Genomic DNA, 27,967 nt, shown 5'->3' with positions numbered 1-27,967 from the left:
GCCTTGACTTTATGTTTAGGATTAGAGTCCTACTACACTGTACACTGTTCATCTTGTATAAATGTAAACACCTTGAAAATAGTCTGCACTTAAACCTAATTTAATTCCACTTTACTTGGAGTACAGAGCCGAAACTCTGAATAACTTACCGTAAAACTGTCTTAACACTTTCTGACCGCAGTGTATGACAGCTTCCCTCAGGTTATTGAAGCCTGACAGCCTCTCTGCAGGCGTTTCCTCTGAGTGGTCTGCTGCTGCTTAAGAGTGGTCTGGCAAGGAGCTGCCAAACTGACAGAGAGAGGTTACAACCCCTCTCCACCCTGACGTCACTATGCTGGCTCACACAAACTCCATTTCTATAGAGCCAGCAGGGACTGCCAGTGTCAGGTTGCCAGGTTCAAATCAATTAAGCACCAAACCGACGTCACTGGTACCTTCAGCCTCTTCACTGCTCAGCTATTGCACAATAAGGTGGAAGTACTTTGGAGTGAAATGATGAATAGTCAATCCAACAGAAACTAAAGGCTGCTGCACCCAAAGGGAACCACATGCTCCAGCTTTTTCAGATCGGTTTCCCTGATGTTTTACTGAATTGCATTTACATGACGTTTTCCACTGCATAATGTGAATGGAGAAGTGTTATACAGCAGTGAGTTTATTATAGTGTCTTCCTTTTCTCGTTTTACTTTCACATTTCAGATTATTTTTTTTTGTATTTCAGTGGAAGTGCGTGTCACCAAGCCTTGTTTTTATAAAGGCCATTACAGAGATGCCTTTAGTAGAAGACTGGAGTTCTTTGATGGTAAGACCTTGGCTGTGAGTGAATGAGATGCATTCGGAAAGAACTGGCACGGGTCCTTCAGGAATAAACCATGGGATGTGATGTGTGTGGGTGTTAAAAAAAAATTAGAGAGAAAAAAGCAGACAAAATGAGAGAAGACATGAGGAAGACATTAAAAAAGGAAGAGAGAGAGCTTCATCCGTAGCAGTCTGTGAGTGAGTTTCCACAGGGTTAAAGGCTGTCGAAAGCACATTTTCCACCTCGGCCAGACAATAGAGTGCAGCGGTTACTAGAACAGAGCTCTCTGTTGTCCTCCAGTCCTTTCTGCCTTAATGGCACTTTAGCTGCTGAGGGCCAACAGCTTCTGTAGAAACACAAAACATACAGTTATAAATATCAGCTGACATTTTGAACACAGTAACTCTGATTTTAGGAAACAGAAAAACAAAAAACAGACCAAAGGACAGTACGTTGAAGTTGCATTGTAATTGCATTTATTTCTTCAATAGATATTCACATTCATAGCAGTTTCACTACAGCAAAGAAACTATTTCAACTCTACAGTCATGAAAGAAATAAATCACAAAGTGAAATCAAGGACAACAAAGGAAAATATATCATAGAATAAAAATAAGGGGAAAATAAGCATTTGTTCATAAAATAAAGTAAAATGATGCATTGCAATGGGCCTTCAATAAAATAAATCATAAGTCTTTTGTGGAAAACAAACCCAGCTTTTCCCACATTGACAGGCGAAAATAACATTTTGGGCTGCTTTTTTTTCTGAGAATAGAAGAATAACCCTTTTATGAAAAAAAAAATATACATAAAGGTTTGTAACACTTCAAGAGTAATTCATGCCTTTTAAAGAAGAAAGCTGGTTCTCTCTCACTGATGCATCACTTCTTGTGTTTAAACCACCAACATCAAAACAAAACTGTCTTTAAAGAGTAACTTCAGTTTTCTCTCTAAAAGAAAGAAATGGAAAGAGTAAAGGAGCAAATACTTTAAAGAATACAGTACACAACAATCCCTTGTTTTAAACACTATAGCTACTAGTGCTTATGAGAGATTGACTGGCCTTACTCTGGGTACAGAAAAGTGCAGCACACAGAAAGTTCAGATTAATATTACAAAGAAAAGTTGGCATTGTTTTACACACTTCCCACAAGCTCATACTGATGTTGGTGGACTATCAGTCGTAGTAACGAAAACACCTGGCTGTGTGGTGTGCACTTTTCCACCTTTGTAGATTTACTTCAATTTAAACCTACTTGTCATGCATGAGTAAAGATACACAAACGTTACAGCTCTATGTTTCGAATGTCAACCGCTGCATGATAATGAGCTCACAACCAGCAAAGGTTTCAAATCCGCAACTACAAGAAACGAACGGTAGAGAGAAAACTTTAAAATTAAAAAAAAGTGCCAACTTATTCAGAAGACTAAGTGAAACCACGGGCCTCTCTACTACAACAGCCACTGGTTCCAGCTCATTACTCATAACAGTGCAAGCCAGACCGCACTGGCCTCCCACAGCTCTCTCAGGTCCCTTTTGTTTGCACACACAAAGCTCAGAACAACAGGGCTGTTGACAGGCTGAGGTAAAATGATGCGCCTGCTGGCCTGCCATCTGTGGGGGACAGGATGGTAGCTAACAAGCCAGATGGAAGGGGAGTCTTCCCCTGTGTGTCATATTTCACCTCCTCACCTAATTCCAGCTACTGTAACACTCGACAATAACCTCCTTCCTAAGTGGAAGTCCAAAAGCACTCCAGCACCGACGAGGGGGACCTCTCTCTCCTGCAAAACAAAGGCGTGTTTGATACATGAGAAGGCTCTAACGCTCGCTGTGGAGGTTCCACTCAACAAAAAGAGTTCAAGCTTTCAGGTTTGGTTATCTGTCAAGTCAAATAAAAGGAGAAATGATGGAAGAGTGAATATTAGAATGAAGTCCTTCAGATAGGCATCATAACAGGCAGCTTTCTGACTCAATATGGTATTTGAGTTTGTTTGCTGCTTTACAGCCTATCACTCACACAACAGCAACTTCAGTTTCCAAAGTCATGGAGATTTTCCAGAGTGTGGGTTGGCCAACAAAAATAATCTCAAAACTACTTCAGAGTAAAGCCTGTCTCTTGGCACGTAGCCATTAGGACATAAGAACAAAAGTCAGGAGCCTTTATGTGGCAGAGGACAGAAAGTAGTGCCAACATAAATTGCCCACATTGCCCAAAGGATGAGTAAGACTGCTCGACTCAATCTCGTCATTCCCTCATTGTTTGACTTGAGGCTGCATACTGGAGTCAATCATGTTGACCAGCATCTTTCCTCCATTAAACCCTCATTTAAGACAGAATAAGCAAACAAATGCATATCTGCCAGCAAGCCCCTATGGGTGTCTTTCAGCGCTTATATTAATAGTTGACAGAACATGCTCTGCTGGTGAGGTGGATGAAATGAGAAGAGAGGAGGAAGTGGTTCTCAAAGTGGTGTCCTTGAGGGAGTTCCAGGGGGGTCCCCAGCAAAAAAGGAGAATAATTTGTTTCCACTACAATTCCATCCATAAGTAGCACAATGACAGAATGTATGACTATTTTGGTCATGGGTTTCATACACTTGCTGTAATAAAACATCTAAAAGCAAAAATCTTATCAGATGGGGGTCTGTGGTCTAATTTGTGTCAGTTTAGGGGTCCTTTATGTGGAAAAGTTTGAGAACCACTGTGCTAAGAGTACTGCCAAGTAGGAAACAAATGCTGGGAGGATAAATTAAAAAGATGGAACGGAAGACAAGTGGTCACACAGACAGACTGATGAAACACTTTGGACTGACAAAGCAGAAATATCATGCTGACAAGCATGCTGACAGGCCGAAAGGAGATTGAGGAACTTTCTGGCAAAGCAGTAGTCAGGAATAGCTGCTCGGGTTGAGGAATGTCTTACCCAGTCAAACCAAGACTGTGCACTGTTGTTGATATAACTTATTTAAAAAAAACAAAAAAACCTTGATGAGTGTCAACACCACGGTCTGCCTGCAGATCTTTCATGGTGGCTGAAGTGATGCATAAACACATTTTGGTGTATGTGGGTTTTTTTTTGTGCGTATGTGGGTGTGTTACCGACAGCTCCAGGGGTCACTGAACCCATAACATGGGTCTGTCTCTTTTCCATGCCCATTTGTTTTATATACAGCACTATATGTCATGTTTTGGTGCACTTGGACTGAACCATTGAACATCTGTCAATATAACAAAACCTGTCCCTTTTTGTGTTTGTTAATTTTATGTAGGTTGTTAATACTTAAGACTGTGAGTGTGATTGCAAACTGATTTTCTTTGCAGTGTACAAACTGTTAGTGGTATTAATAATAAAGCCAGTGACTTATACTTGTAATAAGTAAGGGTACGGTCAAGAGGAGGCATGTCCAGCAATGGAAATACTCGCTATTATGGTAAAATCAAACATGAAAATATATAGCCCCAAGTTTGAATGAACCCAATCGAATACTAACTTCATCCTTAATCAAAAACACTGGGGTATTGATGATGGGTATAACAGGTTTAAGAGCTTTGTGAGAACTGTGAGATGTCCAGTAGTGTGTCTACTACATATAAACTATGATGGTTCACAGCATTTCCTGGCCTTGAGTTGGTTCTGACTCATCACAGGTAGACACAGACGTTCACTCACTCCCTCATACAGCAAAGACAGAGACTATACACTCACTCTCATGCATGCACACATACTCAAAAACATGCATATATGTAGACATCTGAAGAGAGAGTTACAGCATACTTCTTAAATATTCAATAAGACACTTCATTCTAACGTTAGAAATATAAAGGTTTGCTGGATTGCAAAACAAATGAAAGGTAGGTGGGAGGGGGGATGTGCGATAGATGAAAGACAAAATATCAGGCAACCTGTCAGGGATTAGCTGCGGTGGATTTTGCAGGATTAACGCTGATGAAGTGTCCTATGAAAGGGAATTATTGGCTATAATGGGATAACTGTTCCCTCACATGAAAAGCCAGATCCCTTGTCTCTGAATTTTTTTTGGGCACGATCCGGTCAGACTGACCTGGGACAATGTGTATGTTTAATAAACAAAAAATTCCAGAGTAGGAAAAAAGTGTTGCACATGCTGGCTGCATACGTATTTCTCGTTTCACCTTGCCTTTTTCACGATTGTTGATCTTGAAGAAGGCCCGAGGGCTGAAACATTCTCTGAATAAAAGAGAAATGCATATTGAGCCAGAGTGTGCAACACTTTTTTCCTACTCTCAAGTCTACCTCCAGTGATCAGCACCTTACTACAACCCTTGGTGTGCGTTACTGTTCCATTATAAACAAAAGATTCCAGCCCGTTACATTAGCCCTTTTCTTTTCAATCATCATAACATGGTCCAAGGCCAATGACAGCATGGGCTGGCTGATCTAGTCCAGCATTAAGAACCCCGTGAACTTTTCTTAATAACTCAACCAGCAGGAGCTGTAGCTGTCAGGTGTGTGTGCGTGTTGACATTTGCACCATCGTTTCTGGAAAAACTGCTGGCAGTTAAAACTCTGTAAAATGCCTGAAGGACCAAAAAGGAGTAGCAGGTGCACAGTACAGCATGTTATTATATGTACAGATGTGTGCTGTGACTGCAATGTCCGCTGTGTTCTCTCTGGGACAACAGGACAGTCAACAAATCTCAGCAGGAAGAATAATCTACCTTCCACAAACAACCTCCACCTCCTCTAACGTAGTAAAGCTTCGATACACAGACGTTACTGCAGTCACGCCACTTTCCCTCCCTGACTTTTCACATCATTGCCTTATTTTTTTGTTTCTGTCTCCCTGTCTTTCTTTCTCTGCCCATCTAGTTGTTCAAGGACATCCTAATACAAAAAAAAAGAATGAATCCACAGAAACTGGGTGTGGATTTGTTGAGGATGTAGAATAGCAGAATGGACAAAAACGCTGTGGTTGCTGTGAGTGAAATAGAAGGGACTGCAGATAATAAAACAGGTGTGGATATGCTCCTGACTTTAAAAATAGCACCCTTAATTCACAGGAACACAGGGCAACAGAGTGAAAAGCCAAACATGGGCAAGTCGGTAAAAAAGACAAAAAGAAAAAATCTCTTTTAAACAAGGCAACAAAACAAATGACAAAAATAATAAAGAGTTGTGAAAGCTCACAAAAGTTAAATTGCATTAATGGACCACATGAAGTCGACGTGTGTTAGGAGTCAGTGTGGTGACTGTGTGTGATGGGACTGTGCGGAAAGCGAGGTAAGAGTGTTAATCAAACACACTTGAATGCACACACAATCGCTCTTCCACACACACTCCTTGAAGGTCCCCAGTGACATGCTCCCCTTAAATTAAAACATAACAGTTAAAAGTAAAGTAATACTCTATATAGCAGGTTAATATTACAACACTTGTCTCCATGGTAACTAGGTTAAGAGACAGCGGTTCTAGGGATCAGAAGAGGCAGGTAGGACTGTTGTCGGGAGAGGCTGAGGATAATACTATCATGTCTTCATGGTAAGAAGACAGGTGTGAGACTACCATACTAGTGGGGTAGTAGGGTATTAGCCACGTGAAGGCTGTGGTGGACCAGTCGCCATGATAACAACGGTGTGGGGGCACCACACTGAAATGAAGGCTGAGGGTTGGGGATCTGGCAGTGAGATATGTCCATGATCGCTCAGGGCCGAAGGGGGAGCGGCTGCCACCTTCCCAGCCTCGTTGCTGTGGAGACTGCGGTTCCTCATGTTCTCTTTCTGGCCACCTCCACGTCTTGACACTCGACGGCCGACAGCGCTATCAGCATCTGTGCGGCGTAGTAGGTGGCCATGATGATGGCGCGCGAATGGGGCACGGGGAAGCAGAACTTATTGACGGCGATGGTGAGGTCGGAGACCATGAAGAGCACAGCGCCCAGGCAAGCTGACAGCTTGGTCCAGGTCCACAGGTCATTGGTCAGCTGCAGGCCCGCGATGGCCCTCCAGCCCATGAAGCCTATCAGAGCGATGTAGACGGCCACCAGGTAGGTGAAGGGGCCGGACAGGTAGGGGTACAGCAGCATGTAGCTCAGACTGGACACAGCAGTGATCACCAGGCCAGCACGCATGTTAATGGGCTTCATCCCAAAGGCGGACGAGTAGAGGATGTGGGTGATGGCAAACATCAGAAGGCCTGCGGGATAGTGGATAAATGATTTGTAAAGTTCAGATATGATCCAACAAAACAGTATCTATCCATCCAATTTAACATAAAATCTCACGTGAAAATCATCATGACACCCAATGAAGAGATAAGCAGCTCATTTACTTCCATTTATGGGATAATTCATATTTCTTACAACTTACTGTTGGTTTTATATTTGTTGTTTTGGCCATTGTTTCAATTGATTATGATACCTTTATACTCACCAAAGTCATTTCTGAGATCTGGGATATTGCAACAACAGCAACAAGTCACAACAAGTCCAACAGGGCAAAAAACATGAGTAGTCAGAAGATCAAATAACTTGAAAACAAGCCAACGGTTTAGTCAGGTTTGCTACCTTGCTAATTAAGTGTTGAAGCTAAAACCAAAATTGAGACTCCAAAAAGGCAATAACAATCCCTCACTTCACAGGAAAACTGAGTATTACAGTAAGCATGGAGAGTCAAAGTTGAACCAGAATAATAAATTTGCTGTTCCCCTTTGTGTAGTTCACCAAATACATCTGGCTAACCTGGGAGTTTGATTAAAAAAGTGTTGTAAGATCACCTGACCGCACCTGTTTTTTCCTCCATTTTATCTCTTTTTAGTGATGTTGCTGCATTCCCAGACACTCTTGAGCTATTACCAATACCAATGATGGCCAAAACTCCAACAATAAAACATGTTACAATAAACTGAATTGTCCTCTCAGAGGTAAAATCCATATGAAAGAGGATAGAGCTGTAGATGTGACAATCAGTGAATAATTCTCCTCACCGTGGACGAAGTAGCCCTGTTCTTGCCAGATGAGAAAGGCATCGCCAAGAGCAGAAAAGATGAGGCCGGCCAAGATTTTGCGGGCACTGGAGTGAGCACCGAGGAAGCTGAAGCCATGGGCCAGTAGGAACACCCAGAGGCAGAAGATGGGCAGACATTTGATCAGTGCGCTAAACCAGGATGGGCTCGAGGTGGGCAGCCACAGGACAAAGTATACACAGGTTGCCTTGAAGAATGGCACCAGCTTGGGGCCTTCGCTCTTGACCTGAAAAGAAGATGAAATATTTACATTATTAATAGAGTTATGGCTGGTTGCCCTTACATGAGGTGAGTCAGAATGACATGATACCATTGTCACCATGTCTTAAACTAGATTTATTAAAGGGGCTATTATCTCAAAGCAGAGGCCATGAAATATATCACAGGGAGCAATAATCTCAAAGCACTTGAAAGTAAAGTACTTCTCCTTATTTGGGAGAGTGGATGAGTGAGGACTGGAACAACCTTTGGCCTCCTCTGGGTTGTCACTGGTTTACATCACTATGTCAGACATGCACGTGTTTTGCGGCTGAAGCGAAACTCAGCAGAAACAGCGAGCAGAAGGGGAAATGCAAAAAGCTCACACGCTATTCCTTTGACTCCACATAACCTTTTCTTTTCTTTTTGTTTGGCTCACTTTCTATCTTGCTTTTCTCCTCTCCTCATCTACACTTCACCTTCTTCTCTGCATCTCATGTTCTTGAGAATTGTGTCACATATTCAGGTCTCCCATTTCTTCCTCCCGACTGTGTCGCTGGTCATATCTCTTTCTGTCCAAACAGATGAGGCCCAACAGGGTCGAGGAAAAACAGAGCTAGAAAGAGGTTTCACAACACCTCTGTAACATCTACCCACCTGTGGTTCTGAGAATCAAAGGGCTCAGAGAATCAGTGAGGGAGGAGAGAGTTTGGTGGGGAATGAAGTGAGTGAGGGTTCACTAGAGCTGAGATCAGTGGAGGAGAGATGAGGAAGATCAGAGTGAGACATGAAGGGGAGGAAGACAAAGGGGTCGTAGTGCAGCAGGGAAAAGGTTGAGAGAGAGAGCTGGGCAAGTGCTGTTATTCCATGTCCCAAATGATTGTTTTCCAGAGGCCATTTTGCCATCTCTCTCCACAAACATTCTGTGGAAACATAAAGTGATGCAAATGAAAGCGTTGCTCCGATTGCACTGTTCACGAAAGAATAAGTAAGTAGGGCAGAGGGAGAGAAGCAGGAAGAAGTGAAGCTTTAGAGGAGGGGGAGTGAGTGAGATGGGGTTACTGGCATTCAAATGACAGCTGGATTTAGGAGTGGGTAAGTGAGGAGAGAGAGAGAAGAGAGGTGAGAAAAGAATGAGGGGTCACTCCAGTTCATACAGTTTACACTCCTTAGAGGAAGGGAAGAAGGGGAGGTCCCTTTATTGCACAACTACTCAATAAAACAGCGGACCACATTACAGTACAGCATCAAGCACAATGTTTCAGTGACCTCACACCTACTCTGATGTACTTGATTTGACCATCACAGCAGGAAAAACAATAGGGATGTGACACGCAAGACCAGTCATGAGAACATTCAGACACAAACACAGACATCCAAACACAAGCCTGCCAGGTGTTATCTACTGTGATATATACCTCCAATTACAAATCATAGACTCACCAAAAGCACTACTATACTAGAAGCTAATTCATATTTATTTGTCTCAAGCAGGCTAGACTACAGTTATATACTAAAAGTCAATGTATTCAAAATTCTTCTGCTAAGGCTCCTGACCAAAACTAAAAAGTGAGAGCATATCACTCCAGTTTTAGCTGAACTACACTGGCTCTCTGTATCATTTAGCTGTGATTATATGTAAAGTTCTAAGCGAACTGGCCAAGATTGCAGCCACCCTGTTGTTTTATGTGCCTTCGCATTCATGCAGATCCTCTACTGTTGCTTTGGAAAATGTTCAGAACCACAGTCCCGAGAAAATTGGACATTTCAGATTCAGCAATGCTCCCAAACTGTGGAATACTATGCAAGTATATCAGATGGCTTTCAACTAGTCCCTTAACTTGCTATGTTTTCCTGTTTCTGTAGCTCTAATTAGTATTTTATTTCATGACTATTACTGGTGTTATTCCATACTTGCTTATTTTTCAGTGTACTTATCTTTGTTTACTTTGAACTACTTTAGATTCTTCATGTAAAGGGCCACATGTAACCCAGCTTTATTATTATGGGCTTCACTGTTTGATAACTGCAACAATGGCTCTCTCTTCCTGTGTTTGTGTATGTGTGTGAATTTCATTTTCTCATTGATCTTATACAAGTGTGAGCTGCTTACCAAATGGGCAAAAAAGAAGAATAACAGGTTTGCCACTATCACGAGAGCCTGGCATCTGATCTGACAAGATTGAGATAAGTGTCAAAATAAGCTGGTATACTGTATCTATGCTGACTTGTGCTGAAGATGAACCTTTTACCCTCTGCTTATGACATTATCAGTCTCTTCCAAGTAGCATGAGAAGGATCTTTCCAGTGAGGCAAAACTCTACCTAGGTATATAATATGAACTAATGCACTCCTCTCTCCATTACGTCCTTTGCCTGTCCTTCATAAAACAAATGGAGACATAACTTAAGATTAAAGATAGTTCAGTGCGTGTAAGTGTATGGGAAGTCTACTGTCCCATTAAAGCAAAATGGGTGCCAAGCAGATAGAGACAACCCTGGCAGCACTCCCAGACTAGCCAATATCAAAACTCTGTTTATCCAGCCATGGGTAGCTACTTATGGTAAACACAGGACACAAGAAAACAACATATTTCTGTGTGACTGTTGGCTTCAAGCACTGTGATTATACTTGCTTTCACTGACATCTGCAAGCAAAGGTCCAATAAAATTTAAGTTAAATAATCCAAGATGACAAATATTTTATTATCTGTGGAAAAAACTCAAATCTGTGTCTGGTAAGGGGTTTGGAGTGTTGGAGTACAGATTATAGGGAGGAGGGTTGGAGGGAGTCAAAGATTCTCATAACCTTTGGTCCTATTCATGCCTTGTTTGAGCCATACTTTGCAGTTTCCCTTTCCATTGTTTTTCATGTAAACTTACTGTATCTACACAATGAGAGCATGGCTGCATTAGTAGAGAAACAAGGCCAAAACAGCTCAGAGTACATGGTAAACACCTAAGCCACAAAATATAGAAAAGGAACGCTTTCAAATCTTCAAAGAAATGTTTATCCGACTGTTTCTTTAGCTGGATTCAAATCTCTAATAAACAGTGTTCAAATTATAAATAGGCCATGTGTCTCAACCTAGTTTAATTACTGTTGTAATATCTGATGTTATTGTTTTTCTCTAACGCATGGCTCCCTATCCAATTAAGCTAAAAATTGTTCCATCATAAAGGCCTAATTGCCTTCTAGAATTCATAAACTGGTCTAAAGTGGGTGTATTGGTTTTATTTCTCCTGTGTCTTGTATCTTGTATCTCTTGTCGGGGTTTTGCGGCACTGTATTGTAATTGTAGCGACGGTGAAGTTGCCCTGTGTGAGAGTCAGCTGTCGCCAGCATAAAAGAACAGAACATACTGCCTCATTTGGGAGGCAAACGAAATGAATCATTGTGTTATAATGTGATGGTCTGAATGATCGCATTATAAATAAAGGCTGTTTGCAGAAGTGCCCTGACACAGCTGACTGGCTGTAAACACCTGCTTCACATGCCCCCTGTTAAAGAATAATATAGTTAATGATTGACTGTATTTGCATGGTCACTAACCAACAATAGAGTTTTTTTTTGTTGGATTGAATAGCAGGATGGAATGGCTCCCTTTTCCAAAATAGCCTGGTGTCCAGTATCCATCTGCAGCACCCACGAACCAACAAAAGCACTGCAGTGAAGCAGTGAATAACATACAGTCAGGATGACATCTATTCAGCCACTCTGGGTCTTATGTTAGTCGAGTGTCAGGAACAAGATACATGGAAACATATGAAAGACCTGTAAACACTTGTGGTTAGCTGAGGGTAACTGTAACATAAGTATGGCCCTGGCAGGCTACACTGGCATATGAGTCATGACTGACAATGTTATTTCTATGCAGCATCATACAACTCTGTTTCCTTCCATCTTACAGCTGCCTTAATTCCAGGGGTAGTACACTAGATGTATGGGTTCTTCAACACCAAGACCTGTTGTAACATTACCTATGCTCTGCTATTTCTAAATGCTTATGTTTTCTTAAGTAAATGAGTCAGTAATACTGAGTGGAGCAATTGTCAGATGTCTCCACAGCCAAAAAGGGACGTGACGCTGCTGTTGTATCTCTAGGCTACAGCAGACACCTGCCAACAGGTTCCCGGTCCACATTAGTCAAGGACAGCATGTGCTGGTGTGAGACTGCATGTGCTCTGAGTGCTTGATTTTACGTCATCTGTAAAGGAGAAAAGTCTCTGAAATGTTGAAACAGTCTGCTCACCAGATGGCATGGAGCGTGGCAGTGTTTATCAAAATCTCATTTAGAGTCAGAAATAAAAAGAAAGTCTTTACATAGTTTTTTTTTTTTTTTTTCCAGAAGTAGACTTATAAAAACTAAAATTCAAGGACATTGATTTTTGTTTACAGTGGATGTGAAGCTTTAATGATATTTAAAAAAATCCTTGACACTGCTTGCCTACTTTATTCTTTAACACTGTGTTGGTGGACACAAATATTTGTCCTCATATCTATACTGTCCAATAGTATCTTTATCTCTGACAGCACATGCCTCTACATTTCCCTTTCACTGTCACCCTGGAGCCACAGCTTAGAATAAGTTAGTCTCTTAATAAAGACCCAAGAAACTGCACAGCATCATCATCATCATCGTCATCATCATCATCACTACGGCAACTAGTCTGTATTGCAAGCATTCCTCCACACAAGCTCCTCTCACAGCAGTCACACAGGTTGCACATCAGAGTTTACTGTGGCTACGTTACCGTACACCATCCTTCATGGCCCCTGCAAAAGGGGTAAAATTTCATAGCATCTCTGTAAAAGTAAGAGCAGTGGTTCCCAACCTTTTTGGCCTGTTACCCCTTAAAATAAAGCAAAGTCTACCTGGGACCCCTTGTCACATGTTGCGTTGTCTATCAGTTAAGTTACCAATGATTGTCTTGATTCATTGGTTAGTCGTTTTGTTCACAAGATGTCAGAAAATAGTGAAAAATGTCTGTTTAAGTTCCCCGCAGTCCAAAGTTACATCATCAAATGTCTAGTTTTGTCTGACTAACAGTCCAAAACCCAAAAATATTCAATTTATCACCATGTTTGACAAAGAAAAGCAATAAATCATCACATTTGAGAAGTTGAAACCAGCTGATGTTTTTCATTTCTGCTTAAAAAAATGACTAAAACGATTATTTAGACGCTTAAGGAAGTAAAATACAGAAATTCACAAGAAATAAAGCAAAAAATAGGAGAAAGCTCGAAATATATCACAATTTTGTACCCAAAATATGTTTTTTTTAGTGTATCCTATCCTGTCCTATCATCTCACGACCCCTTTGATTAATCCAGCGACCCCTTGTGGGGGTCCCGATCCCCAGGTTGGGAACCAGTGAGGATGCTGAGGCCAAGTTAAATGGTTCATGCAGCTGTCACACTTCTGTTAAAATTGTCAGTTTCCTTCAGTGGAACTTGAGTCGATTATAGCGCAAATAGGCAGGCTAAACAATAGAGTCTATGTAAAGTCAAAGCTACAGCAGAGATGAAAAGAAAGACTGCGCATGCGTTACTAGAGGGGTACAGGGAAGAAAAAAAACACACAAAAAAGGTCGTCACATGACAGGTTTTCTTTTAGTCAGAGGCTGCCTTTGGAAATGTGTGGAAACATCTCTCTGTGTTGTGGAAAACCGATAATGGCAGAGCGTGAACAGTCGCTGCTATAACGCGCAATGATAAGAAAACCTACTGAGCAGAAAAGTTCCCACACATACAGATGCATAGTTTCAAAATAACGAGCCAATAAGACACTGTCAACAGCGTGGGTGCCCAAGGGCTCCTTTAAAACATGTTAAATGTCGCTAACAGACATTCCTCTTTACTGGTGATTACATTATCGCCTAAAGGGCTTAGACTATGCTATGCTATGAATAATTACGCAGCTAAAGAAAACGTTAAACGCTGAATTAGTAACTCGAAGCTTTCGATAATGACCATTAAACGATAGAAGCATTCGTAATGAGGATGGAGCGTGTTGTTTTAGGAAACCATTTAGCTAAACTAGCAACCATTGTTAGTCCTGTTTCATGCAGGAAAATGTCAACGCTGGTTTGGCGCTGATACTCACCACGGTAACCGGGGAAACCATCTCTCCCTCGGTGGTGTTGATGTCAGTGAAAAGGTTTATTCTATCTAAACTCGGTTCGGGTGCTCCTGTTTATATTCTTCTGTGTGAGGGATGCCGATTTGTTTTTGTCTCTCTCTCCGGTGGGCGGGTCGCGACGTCCAGTGGGAGGTGAGGGACCAACCGTAACGCGCAGGACTTTAACTATTGACCAATAGGAGCGGAGAGTGGCACGTAGAAGGCGGGACTTAGACGTTAGGGACGCCCGGATAGGAGGAGCCAGTTTTCTGTTTACATATCAGAGCAGATGGCCTTTATTTACATTTTGTAGACTTGAGCTTGTTGGAAACGTTTGTTTCGAGCATATATTTTATTCTGCACTAACAATCCTGTGTTAATAATACCTCCCTTAGGCGTTCGAAATCGGACAAAAAGGAAAGTGTGCAGATCTTCTGTCTAATTTCTCTATTTTCTATTTTTCCTGTTTAAGAGGTGAATGGGCTTTCCACTCAGCTTGTCTGCATTACCAAACGTTTTCACATCAAGAGACATGGTATTTATTTTATTTAATGTTTATTTGTATAGGGACAAGTAAAAGGCATGAACTTATGTCACATACCACAGCATTGGTATCCTAAGCTAGTTTGCAATGCCCATCCCTAGATAGGCTTTTAAAATACACGAAACTCAACAAGAAATTACATATGAAACTACTCAAGACTCAACAATACATATCCGTATGTTTAAGCACAAAACACAAAACTCAACAATGCATATGCATACATTGCAACACGAAACTCAACAACGAAGTACATACAAAGCAACACAAAACACAAACATACCATAAAAGTTTCATAAAACAAGCCCCAGATCATTCATCACTGATCCGTCTTTCGAGAGTACAAAAAAAATGACATACATGATATTAAGTGAGCGTATAGACACAATAATCTGGTCCCATGACCGCCATACAGTTTTTCTGTACAATTAGCTTTGAAGAATAATTTAAATTTCAAGTTCAAAATTTATGAAGTCTTTCTTTTTTCTGTGCGTCTCTCCCTTTTAGCTCTTTTGTTATGTCACTGCTACATTTTAAATTAATAAACCAGTGGTTCAAACTGAGAACTTGAATTATATATGTGGGACACTAAAAAGAATACAGATATACAGGATATACAGAGAGAGAGAGAGAGAGAGAGAGAGAGAGAGAGAGAGAGAGAGAGAGAGAGAGAGAGAGAGAGAGAGAGAGAGAGAGAGAGAGAATGAATATAGTTTTTACACACTGGCTGACAAAAACACCATATGACAGATGTATTTTAACAACGTTTTTGTTTCTGTGGCTTGAATCACGGGGGGAAAAAATCAGTGGTGAAAGGTAACTATTTCATTCAAATACAGTACTTATGGTAATTGTACTTGACTGGAGTATTACATTTTTTATTATACCTCTACTACACTACATTTCAGAAGGAAATATTTTCCTTTTATTCCACTTAATCTGTTCTGAAGCTACAGTTTAGTGTTTAAGTGAAGCTAATGAAATTCGATCATTTTATATTAAAATACCCCTCTGAAAGGGGCCATTCTGAATTTGAATTTGACGAGGAAGGAATTGTAAGAGTTTCTTACAGAGCCCTGGGGACGCCTCATTTCTGGAGTGGTCTAGATTCAGTAAGTGCAGTATCCACAGTGGTAGCGACATCATGTGGCGCAAACACGTCGAAATCAATTTTGGAAGGATCTTGCGTAAGGAAACCAGGGAAATGCCAGTCACACATGAAAATAAAACACGAAATTAACGGGTTGGGTTCATAGACTGTATATAAATATAAATTATATAAATCTTTATATACAGTCTATGGTTGGATTCAAGTGAAAGTACTGTGAATAAATCTGAAAGTCACAATTTAAATATGAACACTAATGTGGCTCATGATTTCTCATCATTTTTTAATTATGTGGTCTATGCTTACTTTTACTTAGCCGAGTTGCGCATGATTCGCTAATTATAACCACTTTAAATCTGTTTGGTGTGAACAAATTTCAGAGCTATGTTGTGTTTGTCATGCATCAAATGTTATAGGCCTGTTTTCATATGTTAAACACTGTTAAACAAATGAACTTCACAGATTCACTAACCAAACTGTTGATGGATCACCCCTTCAGACTCAACATCGTAATCGCCTGTAATAATACATTTCTATGACAACCTCCTCATCAAACAAGCCCACAGATATACAGACATTAAATGTTAAAACTCCACTGTAGCCAGTTAATTTACACGAGTACTGGATTATTCATGCAGACAAAATCCTTGATCCAAGAGTGACATCAGCATTATGTCGCTTATTAGATATTAGACGGATACAGTTGTTCAACAAAAGGAATTTTCCCTGATAAACTTCTAACAACTTAGTTAATATATTGCTTGGGAATTTGTATTGATCTCCTTGGCGAAATAATATCAACTCCAACCCGAAAATAGCGAACTTGATGAACTCTTTGCTGACTCGTTGTGCTGTCGCAAAGACGGAAGTACGCAATAGTGAATCATCTCACTTCCTCAGTGCTCTCTGGACACTTTGCCTTTTCTGTGTTTCTCGCTCAAGTCTCTACCAACACCCGGCGTTTGTTATGGCTGAGTTTTCGCAGTTTTTATTTCAGTTGGCCTTATTTTAAAGGATGTGACCCTAGTTTGTTGGTTTGTGTTAGTATAAAAGGGAAAGTTCGTCTTTCAGGCTTTCTTGGTAGGCTAGATTTGTTGGCTCAACGCGAGGTTAGCTAACTTCGCTAACGTGTGCTAACGTAAGCTGAAGAAGTAACATTAAAGTCACGTTAACTGTTTAATGTACAGTTTGACTTCCCAGCGGCTGTATTTGACAAAGTGGCTTCTTTATAGCTATCTGTTGCTGGTGGCGTTTTGATATTGGCGTTTTTATAACGCCTAGCTGACTTAACGTGGTTTGTAAGCTAAACGCTCCTGGAGTTTTGCGTGAATCGTCTCAAACAGCCAGCTTACATTACCAGCTGCTAACATGATGGACTTTGATAATATATTGTCAATCGCCTCGCAAAACCAGGGCCTCAGCACTGTGCAGGTAAGTTAAAAGCTATCGCTTACACTCATATTCTCAGGCCAAACAGTAAAAATGGGGATTCGTGGACAACCTTGTGAGCACACAAATGCCAGCTCATCTGTCAGGATCTGATAATGCAGCTAGCTGCTAACGTCCACCGTCGTGACCCTGAATGCAAGGCTCTGGAGACTTTTCCCCAAAAAACTTGCGCACCAATCCACCCCAAAATTTGAGATTTATGCTATTTAAAAATGAAAAATAGCCCCATACATACCATTTTATCTCCTTAAGACCTATGAGTACTGTGAATAGCAAAGTGAATTGAGTAAGTGCTTCATATTAAGTAAATCTATTTTGTAATATGTTCCCCTTTACAGCATAAGAGATACAGTCTACAAGCTGGACCACCCAAAAAGGACCCAAAGTCAAAAGCTGTAAGTTCTGCTGCTGTGCAGGCACTTCTGAAGAAGCAACACATTGAGACCAAACAGAAAGGTAAAAATATTAGTTTTATGTAATTTACTGGAATTTGAAAAATCATACACACTATACACAACATGAAATAATTATTTATTATTTTTTAAAAACATTTCTTTACATTTCTGCAGAATTGCAAATGAAGAAACAGAAGGTGGAACTTCTTGCAAAGAGGGTTGAGTTGAAGTCGGATCGTAAAGCACGAGCCATGGCTTCCAGAACGAAGGACAATTTTAGAGGTTACAATGGTATCCCAATTGTGGAGGGTCCTAAAAAGAGGAGATCAAAACATGAAATGGAGGATAAATCAGCGGATGGGGAAACATTTAGGAATTACTCGATTGACCCAGAGGATGATGAAGATAATTATGAGTATGAACAGACAGATTCAGAGCCAGAGCCGGAGCCGGAGCCAGAGCCGCTGAGACCAGGGAAAATCTCACGTTTTAGTGGGAGTAGCAGCAGCAAACCCTCCTCTAAAAAATCCAGTGGACCACCCAAGCCTGCTCCTCCTCCCATGAACTTTGCAGCCTTGCTCAAATTGGCAGAGCAGAAGCAGTTTGAGCCTGTTGAGCTAAAAACCAAGGTCGTGAAAAAGGAAGAAAGGCTCCGCACAGCTGACGAGATAAGGGAACTGGAGATGGAACGCAAGGTTAAGAGACGAGACAAAGACTCGAAGCCAGAAAGAGAAAGAGACCACAAGTCTCAATCTAGCTCTAGTTCAATAAGAAAAAACACTTCAGAGAAGGAGCAGAAGAATTGCAAACCACAAAAGAACTCCTTAGAAAAGCAAAGTCAGCCCAGTGGGACAGGAAAGAAGTCACATCCAACACCAACAAGCGATAAAGGCCACTCTTCTTCTAAGCCCTCTGTTGGTGACAGAGAAAGAGATAGACCCAAGATGTCTCACAGTGATAGAGACAGACACAAGACAAGCTTGTCTGGTTCATCAGGTGCCATAAATAGTAAAGTTCCTTCGAAAGCCACATCTTCTCAGGTTTCAGCCAAACAAGGGGGCCCCAAGCCCTCATCTAGCCACAAATCCAGCACCTCAAGTGACCTTAGCTTCAAAAAAGAAAGCTCATCATCACTTCACAGAAGACCTTCAGGTACTCCTGGGACCAGGCCTCCTGGTACGTCTGTAACAGGACAAAAATCTCAACATGGGAGCTCCCAACAGACCAGGCCCATCCAGGGTAGCTCAATGAAGCAGGGACCTACAGTCGCAGGCCACAAGTCTGGAAAGGGCCAACCACTAAGGTCAGGAATTAATTCTGCAGTAAAATCAAGTGGTAATTCAGTGATGAGACCTTCATCGAGCGGCCCTCCTAAGTCAGGGAACCAACCTCAGGCAAGGCCTGGAGGAACACCCCAGGCAAAAGCCAGTGGTGTCCCACAGGCCAGGCCTGGTGGAAGTAACCTACAGGGTCACCCTGGAGGTAGAGGAGTCCGACCTCCAGGGATTGGACCTGGCCGACCTGGTAATGGAGGACCAATACCTGGACGACCAACAGGCAGCTTAGGATCAGGACCTGGAAGACCCAAGTGCACTGTGGTGTCAGAGACCATCTCGTCCAAGAATGTTGGTGGACCCAGACCGGGAGTCCCTTCTCGGCCAGGCATGCCACAAAGACCTGGGATGGCACCTAGAGGAGGAATGCCACCCAGGCCTATGAACAGACCACCAGGTAAGGAAGGGAACAAGAATAATGGTTTAATATTACCAAAGAACTTTATTTTTGTTCAGATGTCATTAATAGTAACCTTAAAGGTGGAGTCAGGGATTCTGGAGAAAGATTGTTGATATTCGAACTGAACAAGCAAACAGATACACCCCTCCCTTCAGTACTCATTCAGAATCCCCCCCCCCCCTTCCCCCAGCGGCCAAACTGCCTTCAAACTGCAGAAATTTACTGAACCAAAATAGTTTGCATATCGGCTCCATGAGAAGAAACCAACAGCGTTTTTATTTATTGATTCATTGAATTTATTTCCCCGCCCACTGTAGCGTGCGAGGGGAATCTGTAGTGAAACACGTGAGCTCACAGGAAGACTGGGAGCCTGATCAATCAATGTAGATACGGTTAATAAGTTGAAAACACATACGCAGCGGGATATTTGTGTGAATTAAACAGGCCATTTAAACAGCTGCCTGCTCACATTACACTTCGCTGAATGCAACAGAAACAGACTCAGAGTGTAAAAAAACCGCAGGGGTCACTGTGAGACTGTCTTGGAATCGGTGTGGATCGATACCTCTAATAAAATGGAAGCATATCTGTTCTGTGAGAAAACACTTTCTATGTGAATTGGCCACAGCCTCTCTCTCTCTCCAGTTCACCAGCCCTCCCTCACAATTCAACAGGTGCTGGAGATGGACTGAGACAGTCATGTCCTCACATTGACAGCTACTCTGATAACTTCACCCTGTCCTGTGCATGAGCACGAACTGTTGCTGATTGGCTGGAATAGTGTTGTGTGGTTCAGTCCAAGCCACTTTATTTCCCATTAGAACCAGTGCTGTGTATGAACACTGGATTTTTTTTTTCAGCGTGTGCACAGAACAGACAGCTAGCGGACCATGAGGAGACATTTGCTGAATTTGGCAAAAAGTGTATTGAACGATCTTTCTCCAGAATCACTGACTCCACCTTTAAGTTGGACAACACCTTTCAATACTATATTACAAAATGTTGTCATTTACCAGTAAAATATAGATGAAACTGATATTGTATGACAATGCACTGCAATAGTTAGGATAGGAGCTGCATGTCACAACTTGAAAAGAGGCATTTTGATAAAAGCAACTTGGCATATAAGTAAAGTATCTTTCAGCATGTCAAGCATATTGTTGGTGCCGCTGGATATGAAGACTGCACCATTTTGTTTTAGGGGCTGTCTGTATACATATACTCCCATCAAAAAAAAAAAACATTCTCTCTGGTCACAGCAGCAAAACATTCTCAAGTCACTTTACTTTATGTAAATTGAATGACTGCATTAATACTGTGTGATATGAATGCAATTTTTAGACATAAAATAACAACAAAGTATAGAAGATGTAAAAGGTAAACGACACAGAAATTGTCAGTATTAATTCCACTGCTCATACATAGTGCAACAAGCATCCAATTTTGTATAGTTACACATTACAATGAACAGTAGGAAATGATGCATGCAGTTAAGCATATGATATTATAATATAGTCAAATATAATATAACAAACAGCTGTTGACACTTTGCAAACAGCCTGTAACATCACAATCAGTACTACAGGGCAATGGATTTGTTTTCCAAACTGAATGAAGCGTGTCAGCAACACTCTGCAGCCTTTCTCATTATTCCTGGGTCAGAGAACAGTAACCCTTTTAACACATAAACAAAAAGTAATTTCAATGTTATTAACCTTCTAGGATGAAATTGACTTTGTAAACACTAATATGACTGATAGAATAATTCTTGAATCACTAGTTTGCTGGCTTTACCATTCCTTTACTCCACAAACCAGATTCCCCTTCATAAAGTAAATTAAAACAAATACATTTCTGTATCTGTCATCCAGGTACAATGTTACCACCTATCACCTCTGCGTACAAGAGGAAATACGAGGATGAGGAAGATGATTATGACTCAGAGATGGACGATTTTATCGATGATGGAGGTGACGAGCAGGAGGAAATTTCCAAACACATTAAGGAAATCTTCGGTTATGATCGAAACAGGTAAAGGTTGTTTCCTTATATTCTGTCATTTCACTGTATGTAAACAACGTCTATACAAAAAAAAATGTCATTTGCTCCCAGATACAGGGATGAGAGTGACTATGCACTTAAATTCATGGAGAGCAGCTGGAAAGATATGCAGAAAGAAGAAGCTAGGAGGTAAGTTGGAAATAAACTTCAGTCATTTACTGTCGATCTGTATTTAGTGTCCCTTGAGCTGAACATTTTTACCGCTTTAACATAATGTTATCTTCTCTCCCTTGCTACATTAGTCTGAAAATGGCTGTGCAGGAAGATCAGGAGGAGGAGAGAAAAGAGGAAGAGGAGCTGAAAAGACAAATGGCCAAGAGGAAAAGAAGGAACTGAAGCCTTTTTCCTACTGAGATGAACTGTGTTGCCTAAAAGATGGGACAATGGGTCTGCTATCTGAACACATAAAGCCCAGAGACTGTGTCCACCTTGGCCTCTGTTACTTTCTTTCCGCTTCTTTCCCTTTGTCCGGACAAAAACTGAGTGGACTGACACATGACACTGACACAAGAGGAAAAGAGAAGAAGAATTTTAGTGAAAGTCAACCAGAGAAAACTCAAAGATTAAATATGCACAAATCATTCAGGCATTAGGCTGCTAGGATATAATGAAAAGTTCTTTCATTTCCCCCACGTTATATTATTTATTTCCCCCATTGAGTGCAGCGTTTACACCTTTCAACAGTCCTAATTTCTGAAAGGAACTGAGCTGTGAAGCGACGTATTAATATGAAGGTGTGATTTTTAGACCAACAATGGTATACAATATCAAGTGTTCATGACAAGCTATTTTTGAGCAGAACTTGCAAACTTTTTCACACAAACTTTGATTGTAAACGTCAATTGAATATGCAGAAAACATTACCACCAGATGTGTTGCGTGTTTCTCTTTAAAAATGATTTGAAAGAAGTGATTGCATTAAGGCTTTTATTTAAATGTCCATGTTATGGATGCTATGTCAGAGTATGACAATCTCAGTAATATATACTTGGATTCTAGAAATCAATGAAAGCAATAAAATATTGTTTTCGTGCCATTTGTTGTGTGGAATACTGTTTAATCTTGTTTTCAAAGTTGCAAATTTTGGCAGAAACTGTTGACTGTTAATGTGGTTGTGTAAGCATTGATTATGGTTTTTAAAGTCCCCCTTCATTCAAAAATATGTTTTTCTTTTTGTTCCTACAGTTTGATGTTTGAGCTTCACTGTGCAAAATGTTATATGTGCAGAGTTTGACACTAGAAGGCTGCTTTCACATTAATCTACTGAAAGAGGAAAGTTTCTCTGAGCTCATTGAAAATCAGATTTTAAAGAGTAGGCCTAAAAGCAGGATTTGTGACATCACAACTAATTTTTGAAGCCAATTGTGGTTCAGTATTCAACTTATACAAGTGAGATGTAGAGACTTGAAGCCTCCAGTGCACATACGGTGAGTAATGGACTTTACAGTGAAGGAGGTGACACCTTGTGTCCAGCAGGAAAACTTTTGAAATTAACAAAATGTACATATTTATAGATTATGGAATTTTTAATGAGGTAGGAGTAGATGCCTTTTTAAGGATATGAATGTGGAAATTATACTTATGGTAAAAATATTAGACACACATTATTGATCAAAGTAGATAATTTGTATATGTCTCATATGGGGGGGATCTTGAAGAATTTTTGCTTAGTCCACTAGGATATTGTCGTCGCGTGTGTTTTGTCCCTCTCGCTCTGCCGTACCTCAGTGGGCGGAGCCTGCTGACTTCCTTAGCTACTCCAGAAAGTTTGCGGACGTTTGTTTATACTGCTGGAGTTGAAGTTAGTCGTGAAGAGGAACACAATCAGAAGAAACGGTGATTTCTATTTCTTGTACTTACAATAGATGGACCTTCGTTCAGAAAAAGTGCAGCGGATCCTGTCCAAGGTCAGTTATAAATCACATGAACAGTTTTTTGAACTTTCAAACTGAAACCAATGGAAATGTTTTAGGTATGAAAACCGGCTAGCATAGCAGGTTAAACTCAGTCAGCCTTCAATAACTGGCTGAACCTGCTCTGTTACTCAGCTTGTCCCAGAGAAACGGGGGAAACACGGAAATGTTATCTAACATAAAATGAGGACAAAATGTTCATTGTCATATTTCTCCCGGTTTAATTCAGTCAAACTAAATCTGGCCTCGATTGATGCAGTGAAGGTATAAATCACTGTCTATGGCGGCTTGTTACCCCCGTTTCATTGAATAATGTACAAAATTGTCTAAAAGGTATCATGTGAGAGCTAATGCTTAACGTTTCGGTCATCCTGTCCCTTAATTCCTGCTGTCAAAGTGTCCAGCAGCTAAAAATAAATATGTGCTGTAGCTGGTGAGTCCGCAGTATCTGAAGGTTGTAACGTTACAAAGCAACTCGTATGTACAGTATGTGTGATGTGAAGCAGCATATCACACAATTACAAACCTGAATGATCTGCTGAACCCTTCAGTCTACCGGCAATATAACATCATTGAGCCATGATCGTTTACTGCATCTTCACTTTGTTGTCGAGGTTAAAAACTGCATACACAGCCATAAAATAATGAATCAAGAGTCAGAAAGAGATTTTAACAATGATTGAAAATGTGAGGGCTGAAGCTGTTGAATTTTATGCTTTCTCACGTTCACAAAATGCAAAATGTACAGTTCTGACGATGGATCAAAGTTATTGATTAATATACACACGTCTACAGACATTCATATATCACAATCATAGTATTTGATGATATGAGTATTTTCTTTACCTCCTGATATTAGTACAAATTCCACGATGTTGCAGTGGAGGAGCTGCAGAAAGTCCATCGCATCTACCCTGGAATGAAACCATCTGCAGGCACATACAGTGAGTAATTTTTTTTTTGGAAGGCGTACTTCATCCATCTCTTTTACAGCTTCACATTTATCTCATACACATCACAACTGGATCTCGCTGAGAGGTGATTTGCTTCCATTATGAATTTCAGCGTTCAGTGATGGCACCCAGAAAGATCTCCTGAAATTAATTGGTAACATCCCAGTCCAGTATGAAGGTAAGGTATCCCTCTTGACACTGGAGCTGTACAAAGACTCAGCCTGCTTGAAAGGAACATGTGATTCTTGAGTCATTATTAGGTCATTATTATGTACTGACGGCAGCCACTCTGTCCTACAAGGCCGCTCCTACAACTTCCCCATTCAACTGTGGCTGATGGACTCGTTCCCCTTCACCCCTCCAATATGCCTCCTGAGACCGACTCCTGACATGGTCATCAGAGTGGGCAAGCATGTAGACCCCAGAGGACGGATTTACCTGCCAGGGCTGCACAACTGGGATTTTGTAAGGTTTTGCCCTTTTTTGCTACAAGTTGACATTACAAGTAGGTGGTTTTGCGTTGTTCTTATCAGTTTGGCTGCTGTTTCTTTTGCTTTCGAACAGCCCAAGTCATCTGTGGTGGGTCTTCTGACTGAGATGATCAGCAAGTTTGAGGAGGATCCTCCACTGTCCTCAAAAACCACAGGAGACAACAAAGACCCCCATGAGCTTCTGGCATTTGTCTCCAATATCCAGATCAATGACGGTACTTCACTTGTGCAGCTATGCCGCTGATGATCATTAAATAGAGTGCTATTGTTGGCTTAACTGGTGTCCATTTCAGGTGGAATCAGACATCACGATCAACCGATCAACAAAGTCTCAGTCATCGGGGGAGGAGATTTAGGAATGGCATCAGTGATGAGCATTTTGGCAAAGGTAATCACTTCCTATTTAAATTTCATGTCAGAGATTTCAATTGATACTGAATATTTTAACAAATTTCTCAATCCCTCATGTTTTTTTTTTTATTTCTCTCTAGTGTAAAGTGGATAAACTTGTTTTCATTGACGTTGCTGAGAGTTCCACCAAAGGAGGAAGCACAGACCTGGAGATTTTCAATCTGCCAAAGGTCGAGGTCTCCAGAGGTGCGTTACTTTCTGCACTGTCGCACAATGTCCGAGAGCTTATTTGCTGAGTCACCACTGATGCTGCATTATGTTTAGGGAGACTGTACATTTAAAACCTGGTCACTGTTTCCCTACCAGCAGCTGTTCTGTAGCTGCCCTTGCACTTTGACCTTTCTACACAGAAAGATAAAAGAAAACAATCAGCTGTCTGTCTTGTTTGCAGCTAGAAACAACAAAGCTTTATTTCTCTATGGTTAACTCTCTCTCCTCTGGTAGATATGTCTGCCTCTGCGGGCTCCAGGGTTGTCGTGGTGACTGCAAACGCGTGGAGCAGTGAGCAGTCGTACGTAAGCGTGGTTCAGACTAACGTCGACTTGTACCGAGGAATCATTCCTAATCTGGCACGTCTCAGCCCCAACGCCGTAATGCTCATCACCTCTCAGCCAGGTCAGTAATGGCGACACAGACAGGCCTTCTTAGGAACTGACAGCTCTGCTCGTTAAACATTTTACATCGTTAACTTTATTCTCTCTCTGCTTGAATTCCAGTGGACATCATGACCCACGTCGCCTGGAGGCAGAGTGGCCTGCCACCGACACGGGTGATCGGGGCAGGGTGTAACCTGGACTCGGAGCGACTCAGTCACATTCTGGATATTAACCTGAACACTCACAAACAAGCCTGGGTCATAGGAGAACTTTCTGACAACAAAGGTGAGCCAGAGAGGACCAATCAATTAAATATTTAGATGGACCCTAATTGTCATGGTGAATGTCTGACTTCCCGTAGACTATTATGGAAAGTCCGTGGCTATTGTTTGCTCAGCTGCTTTTATAGTTTTTGTTTGGAATGACGAAACCAGTAATGCTGCTCTACCGGCTAATCTCGTATGCTTTTTCCATGCTCAAGACTTGCAAACACCATGTGTTAATGACGCGTGATTGAGCCTGTCAGTGTTTTTGTCTTGCAGTTGCTGTGATGAGTAATACTGGGCTGAGCTCCAGTGTGCAGGCAGAGATCGCTCCAGGATCCAGCTCTACCAAACCATTGTTAGACAGGTATCAGCATGAATTAGTTAGCGTGAAGGATTTACATTGTGTTATCTGTTTTTTGTTTTTTTTTAAAGAATTTGTAGATGAATCAACTGGATCTGAAATTGTGGAGTTGTTTAGAACTTGAAAAATCACGCAGTAAGGCGGGAAATAATGTTTCACCAATTTACGATCATTTTTGCAATAACATTTAAAAGTTTAAAAGTAAGACGTACATATTTTTCTGATGTACAGTACATTTTTCCATGCTTGCAGAGCGTTTGACATCATGAAGAATCGAGGTCAGCGTTCGTGGTCTGTAGGTTTGTCCATTGCTGACATCACAAACAGTATCCTGACAGATAAGATGAAGACCCACTCTGTCTCCACACTAGCCCAGGTGTGTCTCATTTATTCTCACTATCAGCCCCAGCATTATCATATGTTATATGTTATGTTTCACTACATTCATTTCCCTGCCTGTATGAAGTCAGTAGCTTCAGTGCTTTAACTCTGAGGTGTAGTTTTGTTGTTTCTCATCCACAAAGAACACAAAAAAAGACTTGTTTTGACGTTAAGCTTGCTTGTCTGATGTCACATTAACCGGGACTTGTGCCTTTTGAATAGATCACAATCTGTACTTGGTATTTCTCAGGAGGAGAAATACACACTTTTTGATCAGTGGCCTTTGTCTGCTTTAGGGCTGGGGTGGCATAGGTGCAGAGGTGTTCCTCAGCCTGCCGTGCATCCTTGGATCGAATGGGTCCACACGCCTGGCTGGAGTGTCACTGGGACAAGAGGAAGACTCCAAACTGAGGAGCACCGTCACTTCCCTCTCTAACCTCATGAGTCAGCTCAGGATATGAAGGATATGATTGTAACCCCAGTTCCAGTGCAAACAGCTACACCCTCTGGGAGTGGCTGTTGCTGTTGGTGGTAAAACACCATCAGAGGATTGACTGTCCCACTGCTGAAGCTGAGTGCAGTTTCAATTCGCTGCTTATACTGGAAGTTTGAAGTTATGGACTAAATTGCTCTCTTGAATGTCTAATTTAACCAAAAGATAAATTTCTCTGTCATCCTTTGATGCTGTGTATTCCTGCGGGTCAAAATTTGAAATAACAATGTACGGATTACTTATTTTGTTACATACAAAATGGTACTGTTATATTTTTTGAAATCACTAAAACTCTCTACAAAAGCATCTAAATAACAGTGATGCTTTTAGTTTTTACTAACTATATTTTTGTCAATAATAAGTTGAATTTGGCCAGGTGCAATTTTGCCAAAGATGAATTTACAGGTATGTATATATGATGAAGTATGAAGCATGTAGATTTTATGCAGTACAGATGGTGAGTCAGTGGATTCTTCATTGATGAAGTACAGCTCATATACTTTCTTTGCTGACCTACTTGTATATTTCCACATTTAATGTCGGTATCAAAAAGCTCTTAAAATGCCTTAATATTTAAAATGCCTTACTTTTGTTTACTTCATGCAAAAAGCCTTTGGACAGCTGGAACTTAAGTTACGTCCAGTGAGACCACACGATTTTGTGGGTTTGTGCAATAAATATCTGAAACATGA

General features: G+C 41.1%; 3 protein-coding genes across 3 annotated transcripts; 2 read left to right on the top strand and 1 right to left on the bottom strand.

The window, feature by feature from the left end:
- Positions 1–1,252: 1,252 nt before the first annotated feature.
- tmem86a (transmembrane protein 86A) lies at positions 1,253–14,273 on the bottom strand. Its single transcript, XM_067589294.1, has 3 exons — positions 14,108–14,273; positions 7,765–8,029; positions 1,253–6,975 (listed from the first exon to the last, which is right to left on the bottom strand). Exons 1-3 carry the CDS (start codon positions 14,126–14,128, stop codon positions 6,548–6,550), a joined length of 714 nt encoding a protein of 237 aa, XP_067445395.1. The 5' UTR covers positions 14,129–14,273; the 3' UTR covers positions 1,253–6,547.
- A 2,376-nt stretch (positions 14,274–16,649) lies between these two features.
- spty2d1 (SPT2 chromatin protein domain containing 1) lies at positions 16,650–22,446 on the top strand. The gene is made up of 6 exons (XM_067589293.1): positions 16,650–17,202; positions 17,559–17,676; positions 17,790–19,346; positions 21,221–21,380; positions 21,462–21,539; positions 21,653–22,446. Exons 1-6 carry the CDS (start codon positions 17,140–17,142, stop codon positions 21,744–21,746), a joined length of 2,070 nt encoding a protein of 689 aa, XP_067445394.1. The 5' UTR covers positions 16,650–17,139; the 3' UTR covers positions 21,747–22,446.
- A 708-nt stretch (positions 22,447–23,154) lies between these two features.
- On the top strand, positions 23,155–27,967 carry uevld (UEV and lactate/malate dehyrogenase domains). The gene is made up of 12 exons (XM_067589292.1): positions 23,155–23,317; positions 24,183–24,267; positions 24,389–24,454; positions 24,578–24,741; positions 24,841–24,982; positions 25,061–25,155; positions 25,259–25,364; positions 25,623–25,793; positions 25,895–26,059; positions 26,317–26,404; positions 26,654–26,777; positions 27,079–27,967. The coding sequence occupies exons 1-12, from the start codon at positions 23,276–23,278 to the stop codon at positions 27,241–27,243; spliced, it is 1,413 nt and encodes a 470-aa protein (XP_067445393.1). The 5' UTR covers positions 23,155–23,275; the 3' UTR covers positions 27,244–27,967.

The sequence above is a fragment of the Thunnus thynnus genome, chromosome 5 (genome assembly GCF_963924715.1).
Source record: "Thunnus thynnus chromosome 5, fThuThy2.1, whole genome shotgun sequence".
In the NCBI taxonomy this organism is placed as follows: domain Eukaryota; kingdom Metazoa; phylum Chordata; class Actinopteri; order Scombriformes; family Scombridae; genus Thunnus; species Thunnus thynnus.
The sequence above is the reverse complement of the archived record's forward strand: the minus strand, read 5'-3'. Positions and strand labels throughout refer to the sequence as shown.